The sequence below is a fragment of the Leopardus geoffroyi genome, chromosome C1, assembly GCF_018350155.1.
Source record: "Leopardus geoffroyi isolate Oge1 chromosome C1, O.geoffroyi_Oge1_pat1.0, whole genome shotgun sequence".
NCBI classification, from domain to species: Eukaryota; Metazoa; Chordata; class Mammalia; order Carnivora; family Felidae; genus Leopardus; species Leopardus geoffroyi.
In genome coordinates, this window is record NC_059328.1 from 171,066,826 (window position 1) to 171,089,345 (window position 22,520).

The 22,520-nt window shown below is 36.9% G+C and overlaps 1 protein-coding gene across 1 annotated transcript; it reads left to right on the forward strand.

Annotated features, from left to right (window-relative positions):
* The first annotated feature begins 530 nt into the window (after window positions 1-530).
* DUSP19 (dual specificity phosphatase 19) lies at window positions 531-21,335 on the forward strand. The gene is made up of 4 exons (XM_045480438.1): window positions 531-935; window positions 6,852-6,898; window positions 14,622-14,774; window positions 18,245-21,335. The coding sequence occupies exons 1-4, from the start codon at window positions 710-712 to the stop codon at window positions 18,482-18,484; spliced, it is 666 nt and encodes a 221-aa protein (XP_045336394.1). The 5' UTR covers window positions 531-709; the 3' UTR covers window positions 18,485-21,335.
* Window positions 21,336-22,520: the final 1,185 nt, after the last annotated feature.

Genomic DNA, 22,520 nt, shown 5'->3' on the forward strand with positions numbered 1-22,520 from the left:
CACTGCATAAAGGTTCTACTGATGGTGAAAACAGGGGAAAAATTGGAAAACATATCTTAAGCTCCTCTCAATACAACAGTTCTTATGCAGCAAACGTTTTTCTTAGCAGTGATAGCATAAAATGTGCAAGACATAAGTGAAAAGTTACTTCTGACAGACATCCAGGCCGACAAGAGAAGCTATGCGAAGTAGAACTGTTTGCACTATGATTTCGCCCCTTCGCTAAAGCAGGAGCAATACCTACATCAGCCCTTTTTGTTCATGGTCATTATCACAAGTGACACCAACCAAACACAGCAGGAAAATCCCTGCTTTCAAATAGCGAGGAAATATCAGACGTCTCTCCAACTAAGTCTTCTATTTTACCATTTTACGTGAAAAATAAAGCTAGATTTAAAAAGCAACAGTAAGAAATCTCTTAGCGAATTCCTTGAGACGGTAGAAGTAATGCTAATTTTCGGCTGACCGGAAGAAGAAACAGCATCCAATCGGGGCCCGTTTCTCAAAGGCCAATCAAACTTCACCTTACTTGCTGGTGCTGGGGAAAACGGACCTGGAGGTCTTTGTCTGCAGTGTGTGGCTGCTGTTACCTGGACAGGGTTGCACACCTGCGGCTCTATTTTTTCTCTGAGCGCTCAGGGACGAGCAGTTTGGCCTTTTCCACCGTTGGCTAGATTTGCTTGTATTGTTTCTAGCCACTGCTCATGTAATGCACTCCCTTAACCAGGAAATTAAAGCGTTCTCCCGGAATAATCTCAGGAAGCAATGTACCAGGGTGACAACGCTAACTGGAAAGAAAATTATAGAAACATGGAAAGATGCCAGAATTCATGTTGTGGAAGAAGTAGAGCCGAGCAGTGGGGGTAGTTGTGGTTATGTGCAGGACCTTAGCTTGGACCTGCATGTTGGTGTTATTAAGCCTTGGTTGCTCCTTGGTGAGTATATCGATTTGCCACTATCTCGTTGATTCTTTTTAGCCTATTACTTTCTCATTCCCCCCCACCCCGCCATGTGTAATATTCTGTTCTATCCGCTATCCTGCTGAAAAGTTGAAATGTTTCCTTTTTTAGATCTGGAACATCCATTAGCTGGCCAGTGATGTTTCTGCACCACAATCCATCCACAAGAAGCATAGATTCTGGTAGCACATGGCACCTGGTATCTGGATTTTAGAAAAGCTTTCATCCTGTTTTTTTACTTCTCTGGAGGGCAGCATGTTAATGTTGTATTTTCTTGGATTATAAATGAACATAGCCTTAAAAATCATCAAATTAAACAGAATGTTTTAATTAGGTAAAACTACAAGTGGCAAGGTTGTTAAGGTTATAGACAAGTTAATACTTGAAATAGCCAAGTGATTGTCGTATGGAGTGCATGGCTCCTGTAGCCATATTAATCTATGTGCCTGTTTTTGGAGTGTTATGGGGAAATTGTGTTTTTATTTATAGCTATGAGCCTGATAGTTTTATGCTTTCTTGTATGATGGAGAATATTGTTTCCCTATACAAAGCATGGTCCACAAATAGCAAATGAAGCACAGTTATGAAAACACAAATTTGCTAGCTTGGAAGGATATGTTACGGTATTCTTTAAAAAAAAAATCAGCAGTGTGTTCAAGTAGGTGTTCATTTAGGAATGCAGAAATTAAGACTTGAAAAGATTAACCATTTCCCAGTATTTATGCAGCCAAGCCATTCTTGAGTAGAAGGAGCACTGTACTGGGAGTCAGAAATAGCTAGGTACTACTGTGAAGTGCACACGGCATCTCCTTTTAAAAACTCTCTGAATTAGGGATTATCAGCTCCATTTTACAGGTGGGAACTGGATTTAACAATGGTTAAGTAACTTCCACAAGGTGACATACCTAGTAAATAACAGAGCTGGGCATCAGACTCAAGTCTGATCCACTCCTGCTCTACATCATCATATAGATTGCCCCGGAGAGTCCAGGTTTTCAGTCCTGCTCTACCTCTGAATAGATGAACTAGCCCAAGTCATTTATTCTCTCTGGTCTTCCAAGAAACCACCTGTAAAACTGAAGTAAAGGTATCTGTTTCTCTCATAGGGCTGTCCTGAGGTTGTGAAGTTTTTGAAACAAACTAATGGCAGTATACATAGGATTTGTTATTGTGTTATGATTACATGAATTGCTGCATGAGCTATCTTTAACTTCAAATAAGTATCTCCAACTAGTTTCTGAAGCCCAGTGAAAAATTAAGGGATCATTTAGCAAGTCTGAAAGGTTCACTCAGGACTTGCACACCATGTCTAGGAAAGAAAATATGCTCAGGTACATTTTTCAGTTATTTGCCTTCCATCGTAGTACCAATGGTTTAAAATACCTATGGTAGAATTTTAAAATATTTCACTCTCACAAACTTTGTGATTTTTTTATCTAGACTTATCCAGAGTGAGCTGATCAAGGTAGTGTTCTCAGATTGGCATTGGAACCCTTCCCACAATCCTGGGAGAGTTCTGGGAGAGACTTCTGAAACTAGTCCTTAATATGGTCTCCTCTTTGGGCCAGGAAATGGGATATTTTTGTCAGGTACAACCACCTTTCCTGTGAGAGGTAGATGGACCTTTTTCGGCCTAGTAACCAAGTGCCTTATTCCTGAGGGACCCATGGATGATTAACATCTTAAGTTCTTCCACATGAATGATGCAGTGGTTGTGTCTGACCAGACTAGGTTTCTCTCTGGACATGGGGTTTGGTTCTATGTTGCTTCAAAGAGCTTTCTTTATCTCTTCAAGCATCACAACTCCCACACAGCACTATATGAAATTAACTTTTTTTGTTGTGGGGGAACTATCATCTTTTTCAGTTAGCTCATAAATTCAAACCAGCTTCCGCATTCCAAAAATCTTATATAGGCCCTTGATCTAACAGTTTGACAAAAAAGATCTTATTGAGCATTTATGTCCTAGGATTTGCAAATTATATTTTTACAACAAAATCACTAGGACTTTTCTTAAAACCAACTTAATTTTTAAAAGTAGAAAATTCCATTTCTCTTGGGTAGTTAAAAGGTACACATATTATTTGTTGTATACATTCTGTTAAGAAGTCCCTACCCTTCTCTTTAATTCTAGGTGAAAATCTTAGGGTCCTTTATAAGGTTATGGAAATTTCTGATATTTAGGAAGCCCAATATTCTTCGGAGGTGGATAATACATTAAACTTGCATAGCTCTTTATTTTGTACAGTTCTTCCATAAATATTGTTATCTCATCCGCATAGTAATTTATGCTCTTGTTTCTATTCATTTATGAATGTTCACTCCTACAAATTTTCTCAAATAAAACATTTCTCTTTTGAATATCATTTATTTCCTTTTTCAATAATAATGCTTTTTCTTTTGGTTGGTTTTTGTGATGATGAAAATAGTGATTTATAAATTAAGGCATACTACATCAGAATTTATACAATATTTAGTATTTTCACTAAAAGAATCTTTTAAACAGAAACAGGATTTTGGAGATCTTAAGTAGCTATTTTTTTATGATACATATGTTATGATTGCAAAACACTGAACTTGTTAGAAGTCCCAACTCCAATAGCATGTAATATATATCCTTTCTAAATTAGTTACCTCATCTTTATATTCCCATAATAATCCTTGGCCAAATAATGAATATTAGTGGCTTGTAAATATCAAGGTAAAATAACTGTAAATTGTTGTTATTGGCTCTCTTTGTTGTTTCTTATTCAACTTTTTAATTATTTTCAAAACTATCCTATAGTAAAATTGCCTTGGTATTCAGTGCTGTGAGGTTTTTTGGTTTTTTTTTTTTTTTGACTTCTGTGAGTTTTAACATAATTATGATTCATGTAGCCACTTCTATAATAATAAAATTCTTAAAATTTGTATTTGTTTTTAAAAATTAAGATATGCATAAAAGGATAACATTCTACTTTTTTAAAACAAAGGTTTAAGTAACACATTATCATAATATATGATTTACAGTGTTTATTTCTTTTAACCATGTGTTTTTCCAATAAGAGTTTACCACAGGACTGTAACACAAATCAACAACTTTAAATTGGAGGAAAGCTGATGTTTATATCTAGAATTTAGAGAGAATTAACTTGAAATGTAATACTAAGTATTAGATGAAACACACAAGCCAATTACCTGAAATCCATTTATGCTAACTAAAATTGTTTCCCCACACTATTAACACTAATATAATTTTATTATTTGAAAAGGCAGAGCACAAAAGTTGTATTTTTTTTTTTTTTTTTGGCTTCAAGAATACTATATTTGTTTCAATATGGTTCATATTCTGGAAGGGACTTTCAAAATGGGGTAGCTAATTTTGAAATATATAATCAACCTGTTCTGTTTGGTGTATGTTGTTCAATGGAAATGATCTAAGTATCCAGCTTTGATAAGTGTAATAATGATGGTTTAGGGTTCGAAGAAAGAATTTCATTTATTCATGTTTTTTTTTTTTTTTGCTATTGTAAGAAATAGGCAGAGTGGAATTAATTATTATTTAAAAGATGATATGTATTTAATTTATTTGAAGCCATTTTTTCCCCTGGAGGTGGTTAGGACTTCCTGCAGAAAATTGAGAAATTATTTTTTTAATATAAGTATTTCAAATGTGTAGAAAATTACAATAATATAACAGCTGCATATCCACCATCCAGCTTTAACAGATATTAATATTTTCATAGGCTAACTTTTAAGTATAAAGTTAAATAGGCTCAGTAAGGAGCCCGCGAGTTTCCGATTACCAATTACCAGGGGAATATTGGCCAACCAGTGGATTTGCTGGCTTTTCAGCTACCTAAAATCACATAACAGAAGCTGGCAGGTTCCCCAGATAGGTAAGGTAAGAAAAACATTGTTTATGGAAATGGATCCTAATCTAGAAAAGTAAAATACTTGAAATCTTTAAAAAAGAAATGCCCTATATTTTTCAATTGTGTAACTCACTTTAACTAATAATCTCATGTTTAAACTTGGTTATTAGCTAGAGTCATTTTCCACGTTTGGTAGATATGGGGAGCCAACTTTAACAGGAAGAAGCTGTAAAAGGGGATAGCCCTATTGGTGCAGGGACTGTGGGTGGAATCTATGAACCCAGCAGTGTTTGCTCTAAGCTATTAGATATTCCTAAACCAGAGTCATTTTGTGGGTGTTTTTTTAACATCTTTTTTTAAGTTACAAAAGTAGTAGATATTGGGGTGCCTCAGTGGCTTAGTTGGTTAAGCATCTGACTCTTGATTTTGGCTCAGGTCATGATCTCACGGTTCTTGGGTTTGAGCCCCATGTTGGGCTCTGCTCTGACAGCACAGATCTCTCTGCCCCTCCCCTGCTCTCTCTCTGACTCTCAAAATAAATAAATATTAAAAAATCTTTTTTAAAGAAATAGATATGTAGTGTAAAAATACAAATGAGTCTAAAGAAGAAAATCACCTGTAATCCCACTATCAACATTTTGTTCTATATCCTTCCTGTTCATTTTTAGGCATATACGTATTTTTTGTTTTCACAGAAATGGATGATGGTGTTTTGTAATATAATAGTATTATCACCTAATATGTTGAGAATATATTTCCATGCCATAAATATTCTTCTACATTCTTGTTTGTTTGTTTGTTTTAAGTAAACTCTGCTCTCAGGGTGGGGCTCAAACTCATGACTACAAGAGTCACATGCTTTACCAATGAGCCAGCCAGGTGCCTGAGCATTTTCATTTTAATGGGTGTATGTATTTAACTACATAATAGTATCATATTTTATTTAACCCAACCCCTATTATTAGGCTTTTTGTTGTTTTTTACTCGTTTTGAGGGTTTGGAGTTTTTTTTTTTGTATTATAAACAATACTACAATGAACATGCTGATGGCTAACCTTTGCAACATCCAGGGCTTGCAAGAAATTGTTCGAAGTGAGATTTCAGAGTATGAGATATATACAAGATGAATATTTTTTATTTTATTTATTTAAAAAAAAATTTTTTTTTCAACGTTTATTTATTTTTGGGACAGAGAGAGACAGAGCATGAACGGGGGAGGGGCAGAGAGAGAGGGAGACACAGAATCGGAAACAGGCTCCAGGCTTTGAGCCATCAGCCCAGAGCCTGACGCGGGGCTGGAACTCACGGACCGCGAGATCGTGACCTGGTTGAAGTCGGACGCTTAACCAACTGCGCCACCCAGGCGCCCCAAGATGAATATTTTTTAATGAGTAGTTCCAAATTGTCTTTTAGAAAGTTGGAATTAGGTCCTCCCAAGTTGCATTTTTTATTTTTTATTTTATTTATATATTTTTTATCTTAGAAAGAATGTATGAGCATGAGCCGAGGAGAGAGACAGAGGAAGAGAGAGAATCTTTTTTTTTAAATAATGTTTGTTTATTTTTGAGACAGAGAGAGAGAGCACGCAAGTGGGGAAGGGGCAGAGAGAGGGAGACAGAGGATCCAAAGCAGGCTCTGTGCTGACAGCAGCAAGGCTGATATGGCACTTGAACTAAAAAACCGCAGCACCATGACCTGAGCTGAAGTCGGGCTCAACCGACTGAGTCACCCCGGTGCCCCATTTTTATTTTCATTTTTAAAAATTATTTATTTGCTTATTTATTGAGAGATAGCATGAGAATCTTAAGCAGGCTCCACGCTGAGCACGGAACCTGACACAGGGCTCAATCCCATGACCCTGGGATCATGATCTGAGCCGAAATCAAGAGTCAGACATTCAACTGACTGAGCCATCCAGGTACTCTCCGAGTTGTATTTTTTAAAATAAATCAATAACTAATAGAATTCCTGCAAAAATTATATTAAAAGTCCGGATGATTATTTTCATGTTGAAGGTGATATGATTTATTTCTTATAGGGTCACAAGATGCTGCTCACGATCTGGATACTCTGAAAAAGCACAAGGTAAAAATGTTTCAGGTCTGCAGCCATGTATAGAAAATATGTTAATTGTTACATTTGTTTTTTTTTTATTTGAATTTTAATTTTTTTGAATATATTAAATTTTTTAAAAATAATTATTATTATTTTCTAAATTTACATCCCAAGTTAGCATATAGTGCAACAATGATTTCAGGAGTAGATTCTTTTAATGCCTTTACCCATTTAGCCCATGCCCCCTCCCACTACTCCTCCAGTAACCCTCTGTTCTCCATATTTATGAGTCTCTTCTGTTTTGTCGCCTCCCTGTTTTTGTATTATTTTTGCTTCCCTTCCCTTATGTTCATCTGTTTTGTATCTTAAATTTCTCACATGAATGAAGTCATATGATATTTATCTTTCTCTAATTTAGCTTAGCATAATACCCTCCAGTTCCATCCACATAGTTGCAAATGGCAAGATTTCATTCTTTTTGATAGCTGAGTAATACTCCATTATATATATATATATATATATATATATATATATACACACCACATCTTCTTTATCCTTTCATCCGTAGATGGACATTTGGGCTCCTTCCATACTTTGGTTGTGGTCAATAGTGCTGCTGTAAACGTTGGAGTTCATGTGCCCCTTTGAAACAGCATACCTGTATCCCTTGGATACACACCTACTAGTGCAATTGCTGGGTCGTAGGATTGTTCTATTTTTAATTTTTCGAGGAACCTCATACTGTTTTCCAGAGTGGCTGCACCAGTTTGCTTTCCCACCAGCAGTGCAAAGGAGATCCTCTTTCTCCACATCCTCGCCAACATCTGTTGTTGCCTGAGTTGTTATGGTTAGCCGTTCTGACAGGTGTGAGGTGGTAGCTCATTGTGGTTTTGATTTGCATTTCCCTGATGATGAGTGATGTTGAGCATTTTTTCATGTGTCAGTTGGCCATCTGGATGTCTTCTTTGGAGAAGTGTCTATTCATGTCTTTTTCCAATTTCTTCAATGGATTATTTGTTTTCTGGGTGTTGAGTTGGATAAGTTTTTTATAGATTTTGGATACTAACCCTTTATCTGATAATGTCATTTGCAAATATCTTCTCGCATTCCATCGGTTGCCTTTTAGTTTTGCTGATTGTTTCTTTCACTGTGCAGAAGCTTTTTATTTTGATGAGGTCCCAGTATAGTTCATTTTTGCTTTTGTTTCCCTTGCCTCCAGAGACGTGTTGAGTAAGAAGTTGCTGCAGCTGAGGTCAAAGAGGTTTTTGCCTGCTTTCTCCTCTAGGATTTTAAAAAATTTTTATTAAAATTAATATTTTTTTATTTACTTTTGAGAGAGAGAGACAAAGACAGTGCAAGCAGGGGAGGGGCAGAGAGAGAGGGAGACACAGGATCTGAAGCAGGCTTTAGGCTTGGAACTGTCAGCACAGAGCCAACAACGGGGCTCGAAGTCAAGCCCACATGATCTCATGTGAGATCACAACCTGAGCCGAAGTCAGACACTTAACTGGCTGAGCCACCCAGGCACACCTCTTCTCTAGGATTTTGATGGCTTCTTGTCTTATGTTTAGGTCTTTCATCCATTTTGAGTTTATTTTTGTGTATGGTGTAAGAAAGTGGTCCAGGTTCGTTCTTCTGCATGTTGCTGTCCAGGTTTCCCAGCACCACTTGCTGAAGAGACTGTCTTTATTCCATTGGATATTCTTTCCTGCTTTGTCAAAGATAAGTTGACCATACGTTTGTGGATCCATTTCTTGGTTCTCTCTTCTGTTCCATTGACCTGAGTGCCTGTTTTTGTGCCAGTACCATACTGTCTTGATGACAGCTTTGTAATACAGCTTGAGTCCAGGATTGTGATGCCTCCTGCTGTGGTTTTATTTTTCAAGATTGCTTTGGCTATTCGGGGTCTTTTCTGGTTCCATACAAATTTTAGGATTGTTTGTTCTAGCTCTGTGAAGAATGCTGGTGTTATTTTGATAGGGATTGCATAATTGTTACATTTATTTAGGAAACTATTAGTCCATTTCAGAATTTAATTGGTAACATTCTGGCTGTCATTTTAATAAAGTTGCAAAAATTATTATACCTAATTAAATATATGGATTTATAATTCATCTTTCCAATTTTATATTCTCTCAGTCTCCCTTCATGGACCCTCGCGAACCTGACTTTGAGGCATGTTTTCTTGCCTCTGCTTATGTACTTCCTTTGTGTGGGATGGGCTTTCCTCTCTTCTCTTCTCATCCAAGACATACCCATGCCTGAGTCCCAACTCAAATACCACTTCTTCCCCAATGCCATCTTCCCCCACCCTTCCCACACAACTGATGTGATTTATTACTTATTTTAGCCCTCTATTTTGTCCAGCAGTGTTTTGGCATCATGAAATTGCTGTGGTTTATTAACATGAAGCTTCTGGAGCAGAGGGTAGAGGAGAGAACAACAAATAAGCACCTTCAGTCCAGGGTATAATGTGCTTTGATGGGGAAATGCAGGTGCTACTGGAGAGCATGTGAGATGATGCCCTCCATGTTTGGATTGAGTTGGGTTGGGTAGGGGATTGTAAGGTCAAGGAAGTGATGAAAGAAGTGATATTGAAGTTTGCTCTGAATGGGGTGGGGAGGGAGCAGACAGAAAAGTGTTCAGATAAGAGAAGTGGTTTGTGTACAGCCCCAGAAGAGAAAGGCTGATGCTTTCAGAGACGGAAAAAAAGTTCAGTAACCCTGGAATAGAGAGTGACAAAGAAGCATACCAAGAAACAAGGCCAGGGATGTAAGCATGAATCAGATCACAAAAATCCATGTAAGCCTGGGTAAACTGTTGGACTTTATCCAAAAGTATGTGAAAGTCTTTACCCAGGGAAGTAACAGGATCAAATTTGCAGTTTAGAAAGGTTGCTTGGTAGAGGCCATGTGGAAAATAGATCAGAGTGTTGCATAAACTAAAGATGGGGAGAGTAGTTACAAGGCAGTTGCAGCAACAGTTATAATAATAACTGGCTGACAAGAAGAGATAATAGCCTGGAATTGCATAAGGATATGAGAAGTACTGTGTTTCCTAATAGCATCCATCTTAGATCAATATTTTAACATAAGTAGGACAAGTTTTGGAGTCTTGTTTACACTAGCAAATTAATACTTCTCAGAAAAAATGGAAACTAGAAAAAATGATAAAATTTATTCATTGGCAAATGTTTCATTATCTGTCCCCTTTTATGATACATTAGTTCAAATTCACTTTCATCTGGCGATGTGAAGCAAGCAGGTGTTTAAAAGATCCCCCTAAGGTAAACTGACCAGCTGAATAGAGGGTTTATTGAAAAATTTAGTGACTCTACAAAACATGATTATTGATTTAAATGCGTGGCACATTTCAAAGGCATATTATTCTAAGACTTAAGTGCTATAATTAATAGAAATACTTTTGAGGATCATTTCAGAAATTTCATTAGGAATTTCATTTTAATGTTTAGATATAGTAATAATAGTTGCTTTGTTAATAAGGTACCCAAGTGCTTGGTGTGTGTCCAACAAAGTACTATGGAAGATAGAAAACTGAAACATAAAATGTCCCAAGTTACTTATTGTTGCATTGTTTATTAACAGCAAATCATTGACAAAAACTCACATGTTCATAGATAGGGAATTGGTTAAATAATAGTACACTCACACTACAGAACTATATAGCTATAAAAAAGAACACCAAAAAAAAAAAAAAAAAAAGAGTCTGTAAATACTAATCTAAAAAAATTTCCAGGACATTTATTTTTTATTTTATTTATTTATTTTTAATTTTTCTTATTCTTTATTTTTGAGAGACAGTGAGACTGAGTGTGAGTGGGGGAGGAACAGAGAGAGAGGGAGACACAGAATCCGAAGCAGGCTCCAGACTCTGAGCTGTCAGCACAGAGCCTGACGCAGGGCTTGAACTCACTAACCGTGAGATCATGACCTGAGCTGAAGTCGGATGCTTAACTGACTGAGCCACCCAGGCAACCCTTACTTACATATCAATATCTATATCTATCTATCTATCTATCTATCTATCTATCTATCTAATATCTATAGATAGCATAGATAGCATGTAGTGCAATATGATTTCAGGAGTGGATTCCAGTGATTCATTCCCTATGTATAACACCCAGTGCTCATCCCAACAAGTGTCTTCCTTAATGCCCCTTACCCATTAAGCCCATTTCCTCACCTACAACCCCTCCAACAACCACCAGTTTATTCTCTATATTTAAGAGTTTATGTTTTGCCCCCCTTTCTGTTTTCATATTATTTTTGCTTCCCTTCCCTTATGTTCATCTGTTTTGTATCTTAAATTCCACATATGAGTGAAGTCATGATATTTTTCTTTCTCTGACTAATTTTGCTTAGCATAATACCCTATAGTTCGATCCATGTAGTTGCAAATGGCAAGATTTCATTCTTTTTGATTGCTGAGTAATACTCCATTGTGTGTGTGTGTACATACACATACCACATCTTCTTTATTCATTCATCAGTAGATGGACATTTGACCTCTTCCATACTTTGGCTATTGTAGGTAGCGCTGCTATAAACATTGGGGTGCATGTACCCCTTCAAAATAGCACACCTGTATCTCTTGGGTAAATAACTAGTAGTGCAATTCCTGGGTCATAGGATAGTTATATATTTAATTTTTTGAGGAACCTCCATACTGTTTTCCAGAGTGGCTGCACCAGTTTGCATTCCCACCAGCAGTTGAGCACATATTTAAGTGAGAGGAGAACCCAAGGTGTTGTCTTTGTGTAAGAAAGGGAATAATCAAATTTGCCTGAAGATGCTCTAAAAGACTATACAAGAGGCCAACAAAGGTGGTTACCATTAAGGTAGGAGAAAACGGAGTAGATAGGGACAGGGTGAGAGCAAAACTTCGTTTCTTTTTTATAATGTTCTGATTTTTGAAGCAGTTCACAGTATGTAAGTTTACTAAAATTAGAAATAATAATGCCTATATGTGAGGATTAGGTGAGATAACTTATAGGCCTAGCATATATTAGGTTTGCAATAAAGTGTTTTTTCTTATTATCCCTATTACAAAGGGCATCCCAAGGGCAACCATTGTTAGGACCTCCATACCTACATTTTGGAAGTATGCTTAATTACTAGAAAGGGTTTTAGGCTGAGTCCCCATCACCACCACCACCTGTGATTCAGTACAATTCTTTTCTATCAGGCCCAGTCAATACACATATAAATTGCACTTCCCAACAGCTAAACTACCCAGGCATTGGTAATCCATAATATTCGTAAAGCACTTTTACCTTTCAAGAGGTTTTCCTAAGATTCTCATTTGGTTTTCTCCATAATCCTGTGAAGATACATAGGTAATAGGTAATAAGTTATATATATCTTATCTTGTGTGTGTGTGTTTGTGTGTGTATGTGTGTATATATATATATATATATATATACACACACAATGTATATATATAATTTTATATATAAATTTATATATATAAATTGTATATATACGCACAGTGTATATATAGATACAATATATATATTGTATTTATATATATTGTATATATTATCCAGGGCAGAATCATATAATCCTGGTCAGAAGTACACTGGCAATGAGTGAGTTGACATAGACAAGACTTCACTGGGGAAAGCAGAAGGACATTTCAGACTTTATCTTCTAAAAATGTTCTTACCTTTCTAGTTTCTCCCATCTCATCTCTATATAAGAATGTCTCTTGAGTAGACATTTGAGGTTTTTTCTGTTGTCTGTCTTCTACAAGGCAGGTCAGTAAATGAATGGCCTGTGGCTCTGTCTTCATGGGGCCTAGCTCCTGGAATGTTTTAATCAATGCTGTTTGGGTTGGGAGGCACAGAAACCCTCGCAAGAAAAGAGAATGTGTGTATAGTAATTTAGGGGGAATCTCTGGAATCTGAGGGCAGAGACTGGCTGTGCTAGAGAATAGAAGGCTCTCCAAGATGGTCCCTCTCTGCTGCTGGCATCATGGCCCCTTTCTGCACAGGTATCTACTCTGTTCTTATTTAGGAGCAGAAATTCTTCAGCTTCTTTGGGTACATAATAGAAAGCGGCTATCTTAGACCTCTCAAGTTTGCAGACCATTCAGCTGTCTTGTGTACCTATTTTAAATTTCTGAAAATAATTTGATCAGTGTTGTTTAAGTCTGGTGTCTGCCTCAATCTAGTTAGCTGTACTAGGTGGAGAAGTGGGGCACTGCCAGAGCCATGTCTATGAGGGTAGTGGAGGCAAGAGAGGCAGAGCTGGAAGATACTCTAAAGTGTGTAAGGGGCACCTGGCTGGCTCAGTTGGTGGAATGTGCGGCTCTTGATCTCAGTATTGTGAGTTTGAGCCCCACTTTGGGTGTAGAGCTTATTTAAATAAATAAACTTAAAAAAATTTTTTTAACGTTTTATTTGTTTTTGAGACAGGGAGAGACAGAGCATGAACAGGGGAGGGTCAGAGAGAGGGAGACACAGAATCCGAAACAGGCTCCAGGCTCCGAGCTGTCAGCACAGAGCCCGATGCAGGGCTCAAACTCACGGACCGCAAGATCATGACCTGAGCCGAAGTCGGCCGCCCAACCGACTGAGCCACCCAGGCACCCCTAAATAAATAAACCTTTAAAAAGTTTAAAAATTAAAAATAAAATACGTGTGAAATACATGAAAATATCGAGATCAGGTAAAACTGAACACCCATGCTAAGAAAGAGAATATGGTGAGGCATGCCATGACAAGAAACAGTGCCCTATTTTCTTGATCCATTTAACTTTTGGATTCTTTTAATTAACCGTCCACATGGCCCCTTCCATATGCTTGGTAGACTGTAGGAAAGGAGCTCAAATGCATAGATGGGTAGAAGGTTGCTTTTGTGGACCATTTGAAAGAAATGACCATCCTTTCAACCAGACTAATTCATTGGAGTCTCTAGGTTTGAGGCCCTGTGGCACTGACATTTTAAAAGTTAACTGGGGGGGCGCCTGGGTGGCTTGGTTGGTTAAGCGTCCGACTTCGGCTCAGGTCATGATCTCACGGTCTGTGAGTTCGAGCCCCGCGTCAGGCTCTGTGCTGACTGCTCAGAGCCTGGAGCCTGTTTCGGATTCTGTGTCTCCCTCTCTCTCTGCCCCTCCCCTGTTCATGCTCTGTCTCTGTCTCAAAAATAAATAAACATTGAAAAAAAATTAAAAAAAAAAAATAAAAAAAAAAATAAAAGTTAACTGGGTGATTCTAATGTGCAGCCATACTTGAGAACCGTCATACTACTAAAGAATATGAAGGAAAATCGGAAAATAATTATTGAAAAAGAAGTGTGTGTTATTGATGTACTTCCCTTAATCAAGTTTTTTATATGCATATTCATTGATTTATCCAACAAATATTTTAAGTACTTTTTGTGCTAAGGTCATTGCTCACACACGGTGCTTACTCATAATACTGAAGAAGCCAAACATGGTTCCTCCCTTCATGGAGTTTCTAGTACCATGAGGGAGATAAATAATGTCAAAGTGGTAAGAGCTATAATTAGGGCAAGTAGAGGGTGCTGTGAGAGTGTACAGAATTAGCACTTCTGGTGAGGGATGAGGCAGTCAGAGGAAGCTTCCTGTAGGAAGTATTATTCAAGTGAGTCATGCTTAAATTGTTTGTTTATTCTTATTACAAATATCAACATCTCATTCTCTTTTTAATTAACCTAATTTTAATTCATTAGAGAATTTTTAAAAATCATCTTTTCTTTTCCCCTTTAAGGTGACACATATTCTCAATGTTGCATGTGGAGTTGAAAATACTTTCCTCAGTGACTTTATATATAAGAGTATTTCTATATTGGATCTGCCTGAAACCAATATCCTGTCTTATTTTCCAGAATGTTTTGAATTTATTGAACAAGCAAAAATGAAGGTAAGTTTTATTTTGATCCACAGTTCTTCAAAGACAGCAATTTTAAAATACAGGTCCATTATCTAAGCTTTATTTTTTTTCTGATTAATACATAGAGAACCATTATGAAATTTCCCCTCCAACAATCTTTTAACTCTTTTTTTTTTTTTTTAATGTTTTTATTTATTTTTGAGACAGAGAGAGACAGAGCATGAGTGGGGAAGGGGCAGAGAGAGAGGGAGACACAGAATCTGAAGCAGGCTCCAGGCTCTGAGCTGTCAGCACAGAGCCCGACGCGGGGCTCGAACTCACAGACTGTAAGATCGTGACCTGAGCTGCAGTCGGACGCTTAACCAACTGAGCCACCCAGGCGCCCCTTAACTCTTACAGCTATTTAGTTCTCTGATATTTTTTTCTCAATGAGATAACTTATTTTTTATTTTTTAAGTAATCTCAATGCCCAACATGGGGCTTGAACTCATGATCCTGAGATCAAAAGTCACATGCTCTACTGACTGAGCCAGCCAGGAGTCACTCAATGAGTTACTCACTTTTAACCTTAATATATCATCTTCCTAGGGCTTCCTGAGAAATGTTAGGAGATAAAATTCTCCATTTAATGAATTTTCCTGTGTTTATGTTTACTTAGATTTCCTTTGATGGTTTATAACCACCACCTATCTATCTATGGGATAGATACTAGTATTGTCCTTTTAGTGTATTTATGAAGATTAATATGCATTCATTTTTATGGCTGTGATAGGGATAGTGTATCTATGCATTTTTAACAATAGAAAATTATAGGGTACTCCAGGACTAAATGTATTGCTTTACTGAGATTGTGTGAAAATGCTGATCAGAAGCTGTCCGTTGGTTCTCTGACTTTAAAAGACCAACAGATAATATAATACTTCAACATTGGTAATAGATCCAGGTCAAACTGGGCTTCTAAGTTAGCTGTTACCAGTAATTATGCCTTGAAATGACACCATTTTTAGTTAGTATACAATTCTTACAAAATTTATGTGAGGTAAATAGATGGGAATGTAGAAGCACTTAGAAAAGTTTATTCTCCTAGAAGACCTAACAATTAATGACATGAACATTAGAATCCAGCTTAATTGGATTCTGGCTAATGATTTCCCTTCTACCTTTCTCCTCTCATTTCTCCGTCTCTCTCCCTTCCTTTTATTTAGTAATATTTAATGAATGCCTTACGTGCCCAGTACTGTTCAGGTACTTTCCTTTAGATTGTCTGAAAAATGTAGAACTATTCACCTCTACCTTTCAGCTTTGTTTAATAGCGGATATTTAGACTAAAGAAAACAAAGAGGTTTTCTAATTCAAGCTCTAATATTGGCCAGTGTTTTCTCTTATGAAAGATTTTATAGGGTCTAGATGATAACATTCCACTGTGTCAGTTGATAGTGTCAGAAATAAAAATGATAATGTTTCTGTATTAGCTGCTTCTCTAAGGCGATGTGAGATAGGCCTTAAATGGTAAAAGAAAAATAAGGCATAATCCATATTGATATTCATCATTAAAAGATACGTACATGTTGCAAGTAAAATGTGAAAAGGGTAATAGTTAATTAAAAGGGTCCTTTGCTTGGGTTTCCTAAAAAAACAGAACCTGAGACAAAGATTAGTAGCTGATGCTTCATTTGAGAGAATCCATGGGTGGTGAAAGTGGGAAGAACGGGAATCGATTCAGGGACTGATGGGAAGCAGCACGAGATGGTGTGTTCACCCTACTGAGCACAGCCGCACGGTTAAGCTGACGGTGAAATAGCTGCGTGCTCAGCACGTATACCTGCTTTACCAGGCATCTCCAGGCAGGGAGCACAAAGGAACTGTAGTCAGTATAGACTTTGGGAGGGAAAGAAGAGAGAATTTATCTGCCTGGCTCTCTGTCAGCTCCTGTTTTCCCGTGGGGAAAAGTTTACCCATGGGATGGTAACTAATCCCACAGTTCCAGGTTACAGCACTCCTCCAGCAGCTGCTTTGAAGCCAAATTCAGTGGCCTGTGGTGTAACTTTTCATCCAAGTTCAGAAGCAGCGAGAGAATCCAGAACTTGGGGTGTACTTGTCTATGCAAAGACCATAATAGGGAAGAGCCAGGCCTTCTTAGGCGAGCAAAACTCATTAGGCCTAAGGGGTGGTTCCACAGAAGTGGAGGCTGAGATGGAGCAAGCTTGGGGGCCATGAGATAATAACACTAAGAGAATCTGAGGAGGTACCTAAAATGTTTCTGCTACAAGATGTATTAGAATTCCACAATTTGTTCCAATCTCTCAAGCGTTATATCTTACACCGCAGTTGTAACCTCAGCCAATATTTGCTTACCCTGAAAATTCTTTACTGTTTAGATTAATACTTTTTAGTTTCAGCATTAGCATTCTTGAATTTTCTTCATTTTTTTTTTTTCTGGAAGAGATCTTTTCATAACCTTGTCTGTTGTATATGCAGGTTTTATTAAATGTGATTACTCAATGAATTGCGTATTTCAAAACTACCTTTCTAGGCCATAGTTTCTTGTTTTATCTTTTTATACACAGCTGCCAAATGGAATCTCTTCTATTTCCCCATGTCCTTCCTCATTCTGTAGTTGTAAAACCCTGTTGTTTGGTTTCTCTGTCTTCCTCTATCTCTGACCCCAACATCATTTGTTAGGTATATGCATTAAGTAACAGAAATACACATGAGAGGAAAGTAGCAGGGTAACTTCTATAGCCTCAGGAGTTCTTTCATGAAAATTTACTTGTCTTCCCCCCTTTTTTTAAGGTGTAAAAGGTTTTGTTAATATGAAAATGTGTTATGTGATATTCCATGTTTACTTTATTACTCATTTTATAAGATGGGATTTCAAAGACATGATGTAAATAAGGTATGTCACTGTAGAAAAATTGGAAAATACAGATAAGTAGAAATTCGCCCTACTTAAATCATTTAGGCATAACTACTGTTAGCAGTTTGAGAAATTTTTTTATATATCAGAAGACTCACTTAAAAAAGACCTACACTTGGCTCAGTTAATCTGCCAACAAATATTAATTACTTATTCTGAGAAGATATGAAGGATACATAGTGCTTCCCTCAAGGAGCTTGCAATCTAGTTGAAAAGCTACTCCTAACAGCACGAGAACACAGAACACTTGATAAAACAGGTACACTGTCCGACAATTCCTGTCTGCCCGTGGCAAAATGGTGATTCAAATTTTTAAGAGAACACTTCCTTCTTAGCAGAACAAAATTAATTTATTTTCTTAGCAAACATTTATGGAATATCCACTATGTGCCTAAAATTGATTAATGGATTATTCCATTCATTGCTCACAATGAATTGTATTTTGGTAATTGAATATGTTGAATCAAACAAATTGGTAAAATGAATATTTTTATTTTATAATTTCAAGTAGTATAAGAATGTGCAACTGATTTAACAACTTTCTAGGTGAATAATGAAGATTTTTGATTGATTTTTATTGCAGGATGGCGTGGTTCTTGTTCATTGTAATGCAGGAGTTTCCAGGGCTGCTGCAATTGTAATAGGTTTCCTGATGAATTCTGAAGAAATCTCGTTCATCAGTGCTTTTTCTTTGGTGAAAAATGCAAGGCCTTCCATATGTCCAAATGCGGGCTTCATGGAGCAGCTTCGTACATACCAAAAGGGCAAGGAAAACAATGAGTGTGACAACATACAGGAATTAGAAAAGGGTGACAGTTCATGAGTTACATTCCAGCAGATAATGGACAACTGTAATTTCTGAACTGGCCCCCACAGCCACCTGTCCCCATTTTTGAAGAGTAGACTAGTAAAAACTTCCTTTTGTCTTGCGTTTTTCAAGTGGAAGTGGAGGTTAATTGATTGTCTTGAGCTAGTGTACAAATATGTTTTTAAATCATGTCATGTTTTCCTTGGTATTATAATGTGGGATTGGATGCTTCTTTGATTTGCTAAGAGGAAATAATGTATTACCAATAATTAGTTTCTGTAGAAGAAAAAGGTTTACATTTGAAATCTTTATTAGAGCATGAAAAGATTGAATCAGTTGATGAAGACTTTTAGTATTTTTCTATGCCAGCAACCACTTCCATGAAGGGAAAAACTTGAAGTGCTACTTGACTTACTATTTCAGAGGGAGGTAAATTTCTATGTAAAGAATTTGGGATTAAAAACTAATATCTTAAACCTCCCAAAAGAGATAACCAAAATCTGAAGGTTGACACAATATTGGCATACTTCGTTTTATTGCGCTTCACTTTATTGTGCTTTGCAGACGATTTGTATTTTAGAAATCGAGAGTGGTAACCCTGCATCAAAGAAGTCTTTGGGCACCATTTTCCCAGCAGCATTTTCTCACTTTGTATCTCTGTATTGCATTTTGATAAATCTCACAATGTTTCAAATTTGTTCATTATAATTTTATTTGTTATGGTGATCTGTGATCAGTGATCTTTGATGTTACTGTTGTAATTGTTTGGGGGGTGCCATGAACCATGCCTCTGTAATATGGTGAACTTAACTGATAAATATTGCATGTGACGTAACTGTTCTACCAGTTGGCCCTTCCCCCATCTCTCCCTCTTGGGCCTCCCTATTTCCTGAGACACAACAATATTGAAATTAGGCCAATTAATAATCCTACAATGGCCTCTAAGTGCTCAAGTGAAAGGAAGAGTCGCATGTCTCTCACTTTAAATCAAAAGCTAGAAATGATTAAGCTTAGTGAGGAAGGCATGTCAAAAGCGGAGATAGGTCGGAAACTAGGCCTCTTGCGGCAAACTGTTAGCCAGGTTGTAAATGCAAAGGATAAGTTCTTGAAAGAAATTAAAAGTGGTACTCCAGTGAACACGCGAATGATAAGAAAGCGAAACAGCCTTATTGCGGATATGGAGAAAGTTTTAGTGGTCTGGATAGAAGATCAAACCACCCACAACATTCCCTTGAGCCAGAGCCTAATCCAGAGCAAGGCCTTAACTCTCTTCAATTCTATGAAGGCTGAGAGAGGTGAGGAAGCTGCAGAAGAAAAGTTTGAAGCTAGCAGAGGTTGGTTCATGAGGTTTAAGGAAAGAAGCCGTCTCTGTAACATAAAAGTACAAGGTGAAGTAGCAAATACTGATGTAGAAACTGCAGCAAGTTATCCAGAAGATCTATCTAAGATCATTAACGAAGGTGGCTACACTAAACAACAGATTTTCAATGTAGATGAAACAGCCTTATATTGGAAGAAGATGCCATCTAGGACTTTCATAGCTAGAGAAGAGAAGTCAATGCCTGGCTTCAAAGCTTCAAAGGACAGGCTGACTCTCCTGTTAGGGGCTAATGCAGCTGGTGACTTTAAGTTGAAGCCAATGCTCATTTATCATTCTGAAAATCCTAGGGCCCTTAAGAATTATGCTAAATCTACCCTGCCTGTCCTCTATAAATGGAACAACAGAGCCTGCATGACAGCACATCTGTTTACAACATGGTTTACTGAATATTTTAAGCCCACAGTTGAGAACTACTGTTCAGAAAAAAAGATTCCTTTCAAAATATTATTGCTCATTGACAATGCACCTGGTCACCCAAGAGCTCTGATGGAGATGTACAACGAGATTAATGTTGTTTTCATGCCTGCTAACTCAACATCTATTCTCCAGCCCATGGATCAAGGAGTCATTTCAACTTTCAAGTCTTATTATTTAAGAAATACATTTCGTAAGGCTATAGCTGCCATAGATAGTGATTCCTCTGATGGATCTGGGCAAAGTAAATTGAAAACCTTCTGGAAAGGATTCACCATTCTAGATGCCATTAAGAACATTCGTGATTCATGGGAAGAGGTCAAAATATCAACACTAACAGGAGTTTGGAAGAAGTTGATTCCATCCCTCATGGATGACTTTGAAGGGTTTAAGACTTCAGTGGATGAAGTAACTGCAGATGTGGTAAAAATAGCCAAAGAATTAGAATTAGAAGTGGAGCCTGAAGATGTGACTGAATTGTTGCAATCTCATGATAAAACTGTAATGGATGAGGAATTACTTCCTATGGATGAGCAAAGAAAGTGGTTTCTTGAGATGGAATCTACTCCTGGTGAAGATGATGTAAAGATTGTTGAAATGACAACGAAGGATTTAGAATATTACATAAACTTAGTTGATAAAGCAGCAGCAGGGTTTGAGAGAATTGACTCTAATTTTGAAAGAAGTTCTACTGTGGGTAAAATGCTATCAAACAGTATTGCATGCTACAGAGAAATTGTTCGTGAAAGGAAGAGTCCATCAATGCGGCAAATTTCATTATTGTCTTATTTTAAGAAATTGCCACAGCCACCCCAACCTTCAGCAACCACCACCCTGATCAGTCAGCAACCATCAACATCAAGGCAAGACCCTCCACCAGCAAAAAAATTACGGTTTGCTAAAAGCTCAGATGATGGTTAGCATTTTTTAGCAATAAATACTATATTTTTAAATTAAGGTATGTACATTGTTTTTTTTAGACAATGCTATTGCACACTTTAAATAGACTGATGTATGGTGTAAACATAATCTTTATATGCACTGGCAAACCACAAAATTCATTTGACTCACTATTGCAACATTTGCTTTATTATAGTGGTCTGGAACTGAACCCACAATATCTCTGGGGTATGCCTGTATTTCTATAGAGGTTACAGTGTTCACAAAGTTTTTATGTCCTTTTATGAAAATGTACCTACTTTTCATTTTTATTTTTAACTTAATTCTATTGCCTGTATTTATTTTTTTTTCTTTTTAAAACTTTTGTATAGATGTTCTCTCTTACATGATTGTGACCTAATGGTTCTTCAGGTGATCTAGTCTTTTACAGTATGTTTTTTATATCCTGGCCTTCTGTTTTGGGTTACATGTCATAATTTTTGGTATCCTTGGGTCTGTGAGAAAATGTTTTACACTGAAAGATCATTTTTTAGGTGTAATTGTTCAAATTTGTTTTCCAGTTTGGTATTCTAGAGAACGTATTTTTAAGGAAAGAAGAGTTATGGTTTTGTAAGAAATTTTAAATATTTTGTTAGAAAGCCTAAAATCATGTACATTTTATCTCTGGTCAGAGGCGTAATAGTTTTCTTTTTATTTTTTTTTAATTAAGTCTCCATATTGGCAAGGCTGAACTCTGTACATTATAAATTTGCTTAAAGATATTCTTTGAGTTATTCAGCATAAAGTGTACTTAAAATTAATTATAATAAGTAAGATAGAATTTATCTAATAGCTTTCAAATAGCCTTTCATGACTTAGAAAATTTCATTGACATCTAGATTTTATTAAGAAAGTCTTGAGCTCTTCTTCAGTAACACATTACAGAGAGCAAGGACATTCCTAGGTGTAAGTTGGAAAGTGCACATTCAGTACATTTGTGCATTTGAGAAGGCAGTCTTTCTTATGCTGTCATGATCAAAGAGTAGAAATGATAAATACAAATTATGTTTTGAGATTGCTTGTAGCCTGGCAAGATGCCATTACATGCAAAGCTATGAACTTTGCTTCTGTTGAGAAGCAGCATAAATGTAATCAACTTACAGTGAGCTCTTTGAGGCAGGCCAAGGAGACAGAATCCTCCTGAAGTATGAGACTGATCTGTAATGTTGTCTTTATGGTCAGTATTGCTGAGGGTTTGCTAAGTGAACCTTTTCTTTTCACATGAAAGCATTTATTTAAATACATTTTCTTTTGCTAGGTGTTCCTTAGTTTTCAGCCATTAAATGTTGTGAAGCCTTGACTAGAACTTGTTCATAA

Coding starts and splice junctions, on each gene's coding strand:
- DUSP19 (XM_045480438.1), top strand. CDS start 710: ATGCACTCCCTTAACCAGGAAATTAAAGCGTTCTCCCGGAATAATCTC. Junction 6,899..14,621: donor ATACTCTGAAAAAGCACAAG/GTAAAAATGTTT, acceptor TTCCCCTTTAAG/GTGACACATATTCTCAATGT. Junction 14,775..18,244: donor TTGAACAAGCAAAAATGAAG/GTAAGTTTTATT, acceptor TTTTTATTGCAG/GATGGCGTGGTTCTTGTTCA.